We start from the raw sequence: 7,749 nt of genomic DNA on the forward strand, positions 1-7,749 counted from the left end.
GATTACTCTTAATCCAATTTGATTCATCACATGAATCTAATCCTCTTGGTTCATCATATGAACCTAATCTCCATCTAATTATCCTTAGTGTGTGACCCTATAGGTTCTTATAACGTTGGCAATGCCCCTAAACCCATTTAAGAGCATAAGTAATGAGCGGTATCTAGCAACACATCATTACTACCCAAGTTACAAGAATGTTGAGATCCAACATCACCTTGTGACTATTAATTGTGACTTCTCACAATATATGATAAGTGTCCTTCTATCCTAGACATCTAGATTGATCAATGTGAGGCATAGATCGTGTCATCCTCTGACCAATCTAAATCTTGATCTCTAAGTAGACTCACTAAATCAAATGAGCTCAATATCTCATATTGACTCATTTGGGCATGACCATGCACTTCATGGTCTCACTCTATCAGGAATATCGATGTCGCTCCCGTCATATAGGAGGGATAGATCTCATCTACATCACTCACATCCCTCTGCATAATTCGTTACATACCCAATAATCGCATTTATAGTCCACCCAGTTACGGGTGACGTTTGACGAAACCAAAGTACATAACTCCTTATGTAGGGATCCATGGTGACTTCAGGTCCAAGGACTAGTAGTAATACTAATAGCCACATGAGAAAGTATATGACATTCATATAACGATCCATGATACTTTCTCATGGCGGGTCATTCAGTATACATTCTCCAATGCATACACATGTGTCAACTTGATATCTCTATATCCATGACTTGTGAGATCAAGTCATCGAGTTGACCTACATGCTAGTCTTATTGCATTAACATTGTCCCTGAATGTTAATACTCGACTAGGAATGATTAAGAGTAGTGTTCCCTATATCATCTCACTATCGGTTCAACTAACCGATTGATATAGGTGAGAACCTTCTACTCAAGAATGCTATTATACTTATTTTATTTGGCACAAATACAAGTAAGTATAATAACCAAAAACAAATGCCTTTATTTATATAAGAATATGATACAACAAGTCCATAATACAATCATCAAATGATTGGCTCTAGGGCTCTAAATAACAAGGGAAGGGGTCCCCGGTGTTGGCCTTCTGACGCTCAAGTCAGTGCTCGATTTTAAATATGAAAGCAATGAACTGTAGTAAAATGGTGTGTCCAATTAAAAAGCATTGCATGTCTCCGCCTATAGATAGAGACCCCTTTTATAGTGTCACTATTGCGTTATGCACACATCTCAAAGCATTAACACGTTTCCCAAGCTTTCCTAAGAAAAGATAAGTCATAAAGTGCCCCTAACACCTTTCGTTAAATGAGCCCATAAATCGCTATGATTTGACAGGTTGGAAGCTTCTAAAGGATGATTTGCCAACGAGTTGCTCTTTTCGGTACAAACTTGCAAAAGAGTACAATATGACATATATCTAAGTTTAGCCATAGGCTGACCGGTAGCCACTCGACCGGCATATCACCAGCTCAGCCGTACAGAATACAGCTATTGACCTATTCTTCACTCGTCTTCAGGTTGTCAGAGAGGCGCATTGTGCCCAATCATCCCTTAGGTTTGATCGGCAAGGACAGTGGATCGGGTAACTTAGCATTTGGCTCTTAACCTCATGTACAAGTTGTGGAGGACGGTCGTTCAAACGATCTAGTCGACCTTTCATGTTCAACCGGCTCTAAGGGTCCACTCGGCCAACCTTGCCTGGTCCACAATCCGCAGTCTCGTGGTCCATCTAACCCTACGACTTTTACTGTTTGATTTTGACCTCTATGTCAGCCAATCCTCGCTACTTTGACCCGCTCTTGGGTGGGCCCCTCTTTATCACCGTATCAATGACTTTTAAAAATTTTCACAACAAAACAACTTTGTTTAGATCAGACAAATGATCTTATTTAATTATAAATTTTTTTACAAATTCTCTTATAGTTTAACATGCAAACATTATAATAGTTTATTTACAATTCTTCAAAAAAGATTAAAGTTATTATTGAATATCTTTTGGATCTTGAGTTCATGTCAAAGATTCGCAGGTCGCCTGAATTCTTTCAACACCATAATCTTCCTCACCAATTCTTTGAATCAACCGATGGACAAAAATGTAGGCTAACTCTCCTATCTTTTCACAAATCAACTATAGAACTTTTCACAAAAATTCTCTTTGAGATAGAGAGAGGAGGGCATGTATTATATGGCATAAGAGAGCAAGAGGATTGTGTATTATAAAGTGGGAGAAAAAGAGAGAAACATGTATTATAAAGTTGGAGAGAAAAAAGGGGAATGTGTATTATAAATTTTGTGAGAATATTTATAATATTGTTAAATATTTGGTTTCTCCCTTTTATATTTTATTTGTAATCAAATTATAAATAAAATATTCCCTCTAGTTTAAATGACAAACAATCTTATTATTTAATAAATTTTGTGAGAATAAATAATTAATCAAATTAATTATTTAGGAGTATCCATCATGATTATACAAAGATGGTTTAGAGACCATGGACCTACAATTTTAAACTCTAATAAATTTAGATAAAATTAATTAAAACTCGTTAATTAGTTATCTAATTTATTAACTCTAAGATTATTTCAATAAAACCCATAATTGTATTCTTGAGAATTATAGAACGTGTTTACTCAAAAGATTTGAACAGTCTATTGATATAATCACTATATGTCGATCAACCCTCCGTTCATGGTTCACAAATAGAGTGGGTGAAATTATCTTTTTACCTCTCTATTTGTATCTAAAACCTTAAGTATCATTGATTCACTAATGAACAATTAATTCATAATCTAATTATGAATTAGAGTGCTTAAACTGTTTAGTGCTAGAATCAACACTCAAAAGAACTATTTTAACATCCTTTTGGAAGTTACAGATTCTGAATCTATAAATCATATTTTTAGTTGAATGTATAACCGTGTCTCCAAAATATAAGTGTTATGTCTATTATTAAAGCAGGTTTTAACAAACAAATCAAGAGACCTGTTAATACAAACAAGGAGTCTATTACCACTCAGAATTTAGATTGATCTACATATGATCATCTTAGCGATGTTGATTCGAGTCTTTGTAATGACACTTTAAACATAGACACTTAAATCAGTCCTTGTCCTATATAATCATATTATATAAAATACCTCTGCTTAATGTCACTAAACTGACTGCCCGGATAAAACTATCATATTTATAATGTCAGCAAACGACATTAATAATTATCAATTAAACATCCATACTTTGATCAATTATTGACATTTTAAATATATTATTTATAATTTTAACACTCTTGTATATAACAATCTTATATATTAAAATCATACTTACAACAATATATTATGAATTTTATATAGATATTCATTTTTACATAAATAAACATAAAACAATCAAACAATAACATAAATAATTTTTTATTTAACTCAGCAATTAATAATAAATATCTGTTTTATAAGCATATTCCAAAATACATGAAAGAATCTGCAAGCTGGAGCATATTGCTCCAGGATAAGCAGTGAAAGAAAGAAAAACACAGACCTTTTCCTCTGGTTGACGTTTTATGAAGATTTCAAGCTCAGTAAACCAGTGATCTTCTAAATCTAAAGCTCTCCTAGGATTCTAACAAATGGTAGCCCTTTGTTTGTTTGCAAATCCTAACTACTTACCAGTGTGTTAATTAGGTTTTGCTGGTAGCAATGCTCTTGTCTTGGTAAGAACATGGAAAAACGACGTGTTCAGTTAAACAGATTATGGTATTCAAGATGTTATGACTGAAAGCTGAAGCTCCATAAGCACTCCATGAATACTGATTTTTGCGACCAAGGTAGTTGCAGTCACTTCACAGTCAAGATATTGTTGGACAGGGCGACTACAGAATTTCAAATGACAAAATAAAAAATTGAAATGACTTGTTCGGAAAAAGAAAAGCGTGTAATGATTTGGTGAGCAGTTGGATTGGTAGTGCCTTATTGACTCATTCATCAAGAATATATCCATAGTTTGCATTTCCAAGTTTTGCTCCATTATCACTCAAAGCTAATGACTCGAATACTGGTTTTGACAACTTCAACAGGATAAACAGATGATAATACGAAGTTAAACAGAATAAACTTTGGGGATGATCGATAAAGAATAAAGGAAAAAAAAAAGACAAAATCAAACAATTCCAACATAGATCTCTTTTGTGTTCACAACCAATACGTTCGATCGATGATCAATCATCTAATTTCTGAATAAGCAAAAAAGAATAATTTTGAAGGGAGAGAAACATCGGTCGATCCTCAACAGGGGATTTGGCCGATGAACCACCGGAGCACTTTGACGGGCATCTTGATGAGGGAGACAGCGAGGTTGGCGAGGCCGGAGAAGCAGATGCAGCAAGGGCAGAGGCAACTCAGGATGCTCCTGAAATTTCAATTACTAGATCGAAATCAATCGCTGAAGAGAGAGAACAAAAAAAGCAAAGGGAAAGACAGGAAACACAAATTGATTTGTTGAAGATTCATAATTAGAGAGTGAGGACTGACCCGATGATCCAGATGACGGCGCCGAGGAGGGAGAGGGCGAGGGCAAGGACGGCGAAAGGGAGCCCGATCAGGAACCCTAGCGGCCTGCAATCGTCCATGGCTTCTTTCTTAATTTCTTCTTCTTTGATATATTCGTCTCAACCTCCTATTTATTTATACACAAACACGCGCTTTGAAAGGAAGAAGCAGTTAAGTAATTCGCCGTCCACGATTTCGAATTTGAATATTAAAAATTTTAAATTGACAACAATACCCCTCCTACGTCTAGATCAGGGATTCAGATTAGAAAGAATTTTTATTTGGTTTTGCCCCTTCTAGTTTTCAGTATTTACGAAATGCCCCTAGAGTATTAAAATCATTATTTCACATATCACCATCCACTCCCTCCCTACCTTTGGCCATCAACGTTCATTATCTCCAAAGGTACAAATTATTTTATAAATTATATTTGCTTGCGCCTCATAAATTCAACCTTCTTGATATTTTGGAATCACAAACCCATATTATAATTAATCTTAAAGAAACTCAAATAAAAGATAAAAAGTTTTTGTATATATATAATTGAATTTTGTTAGAAAATAGATGTTTGATTCAATTAAATTGGTTGACTTATTGAAACATAAATTTTTTTCTCAGTCGATTAATAATCAATCTATATACATATCAAAACAAAAATTTAAAAAAAAAAAACTAAAGAAGAGGGCAAAGATGGAAACATGAAGATTTTGGATGGGTTGGTTTTGTTGACCTGAGAAAGCATGGAGTTCGGCATTGGGTCACCCAGATTGACTTTGACTAGTCGTGCAAGAGTGAGTGGATGGGAGGGAGATGTCAATTACAGCGCGACGTTGACCCAAGGTATTTAGGTTTTTTATTCCACATAATTATGTAGAAAAGATATGAAATCCGTCGATCAGATCGTCCCCACAATTATCGCACATTATTAGAGAAAATAAATAAAAAAATCAAAATTAACCTTAATAAATCCTTAGTCTTTATCAGAATTTGTCATTGCCCAATTCTATAAATATAATATATGATAACTAACTCTAGCAAGACTATTTGATAGTTAATGCATGGGCTAAATCCCTATAAGATTTATCAACTAGGGATGATAATTTCATCCGAATCCGATAGAGAATCTGATATCTAATTCAAATATAGGAGGATATGGAAAGACTTCGATATATATATATAGTTCGGCCTTCTAAGCACCTCTTCGACTTCCAGAGTGCTCGGCCTCCTAAAAGCCCCTTCGACTTCCAAAGAGCTCAGCATTGTTAGCATCCCTTCAGCTTCCAAAATGCTTGACCTAGCTTTATAGGAGTTCGATCAATCACTCGATTACCATGGGTCGACACCTCGACTAGGTAATCTGAGTATCCTAACTTGACATTGCCTCCGCATGTCAGTGTCTCAACTCGAAACCTTCAAGTGGCAGCTTGCTCGACCCTAGCTACGTCCAAGCTCATCCCATTAGATCACCTTCTGATGATATGGATCTCTATCTCACCCCTATATGACAAGTCTAATTCCTCCAAAGGACTTGGACCTTAATCCACTGTCAGTATGACCCTAACAGAAATAAGGTATGCCAAGGTAATGATAAACTCAGCTGATTTTGGAGTGATTAGTCCAGTTCTATGAAATTTTTCCATTGGTTACCGCGGTAAATCGAAAAGTGCTCGTAGCGGACGGTTCAAAAGTTCAGCATCTTTTAATTGCGTGCCACATTTGAAAAAAAAATCTTATAAATTCGTCATAGATAAGGATCAAATCATAAATACTTGGATGATAATCTAGATGTCCTGCCCAATATGTTTTAATTGCCCGTCCCATTTGAATGACCTAGATGAGTCTTAATCAAAACTCAATCTTTGCTACAATAGTTTACACTAACCTAGGCCTCATGGGCCTAACCACCTTCCTATCCCAAATTCAAGTCCAATAAAAGGTGAGACCAGAATTGGAAGAATTGGAAGGAAGGGGGGAATCCTCACTCTATTTAATCGTCTCTTTTCTTGCATGTTGCTTTCATTTTCTCAAACTCCACCGTTAGAAAATGAGTAGGATGAACCGATGAAGGGATGAAAAGAATGGTACCCAGAGAGCTTGAAAATCAAAGAATAAAATCTTCCCATTATTTCCAAAGGCTCTTGGTGTATCCTTTCATACTGTAATAGGAAGGATCTAAATTAAATGAGATGTTTTCACAACCAAGTTTATAAATCATGGTTCAACAATTACTAATATGTGATAAATGAACTTAATACAATTATAAGAGCTATCACATATTAGTGTTGTTTTGATGCCTGATAAAGAGAGAGAAATTTGAGATTCAAGTTAGTAAATCTCTCCCCAATTGAAAAGCAAAATTGACATATCTAATATGTCTCAACTCAATTGCATAGGATTTCAAGGTATGTCCAAATCGAGGTGGAGATAAAGTTGAGGGGGGATGTTGGGAGTGGGGATGAACAAGGTCGGACCTTCCATGAGGCTAAAGAGGTGACCGTCTCAGGGCCTAGTCCAAGAAAGGCCCAATTTTTTTAATTATATCAAAAATAAATAAAAAATCGCAACACATGCACCAACGCTACGAGTTTGCAACACATGGCTTTCTTGGTTTTTTTTTTGCACGCAAGTTCTTCTCCGGCATTCTTTAATTCCACCGAGGTGAGAGGGCTCAAAAAAGAGCGTGGCGGTGGCTAGAATCCAAAGAAGCGGCAATTGGTGGGTTGAGTTCTTGGCAAGGATTGCAAGTGCTCTTTTTCTGCTTCTTCCCCCTCTTCTTGTTCTTGGTTAGCTGCCGTTTGATTTTTCATACTCGTATTAATTTCAGTGAAGCCGTGATCGAGGAGACGAACAAGTCTCTCTTTTAAGTGGATGAGTATTGTCTTGTTTAGATTGCAAGATTAGGATTTTTGAAGTTGTTTATGGTGATCAATGCATATGTGCCTAAATTGGAATCTTGTGAACTATCAATATCGTTCTGGTTATAAGCTTCAGGTGATTATCAATTATTATCTGAGTGTTGATTATTAGTGTATACTCTGTATCAAGACATTTGATGTTGTAATTAGTTTAAGGGCATTGCTAGTTTAATACCGTTGTTTGAGTTTCATGGATTCAAAGTAGGGATGTACTTTGGATGCAATGATTGCTACTACGAATGCCTATGTTTGAAATTGTATTTGTAACTGTCACATCTTGAATTTTAGGAATAAAAA

The 7,749-nt window shown here is 35.6% G+C and overlaps 1 protein-coding gene across 1 annotated transcript; it reads right to left on the reverse strand.

Annotated features, from left to right (window-relative positions):
* Window positions 1-4,058: 4,058 nt before the first annotated feature.
* LOC122015120 (signaling peptide TAXIMIN 2-like) lies at window positions 4,059-4,687 on the reverse strand. Its single transcript, XM_042571864.1, has 2 exons — window positions 4,520-4,687; window positions 4,059-4,397 (listed from the first exon to the last, which is right to left on the reverse strand). Exons 1-2 carry the CDS (start codon window positions 4,615-4,617, stop codon window positions 4,274-4,276), a joined length of 222 nt encoding a protein of 73 aa, XP_042427798.1. The 5' UTR covers window positions 4,618-4,687; the 3' UTR covers window positions 4,059-4,273.
* Window positions 4,688-7,749: the final 3,062 nt, after the last annotated feature.

This window comes from Zingiber officinale, chromosome 1B (genome assembly GCF_018446385.1).
Source record: "Zingiber officinale cultivar Zhangliang chromosome 1B, Zo_v1.1, whole genome shotgun sequence".
NCBI lineage: Eukaryota > Viridiplantae > Streptophyta > Magnoliopsida > Zingiberales > Zingiberaceae > Zingiber > Zingiber officinale.

Excerpts from the sequence above, each read along its gene's own strand:
- LOC122015120 (XM_042571864.1), bottom strand. The coding sequence starts at position 4,617 with ATGGACGATTGCAGGCCGCTAGGGTTCCTGATCGGGCTCCCTTTCGCC. Across the intron at positions 4,398-4,519 it reads GCCGTCATCTGGATCATCGG|GAGCATCCTGAGTTGCCTCT; the intron begins GTCAGTCCTCAC and ends TTGAAATTTCAG.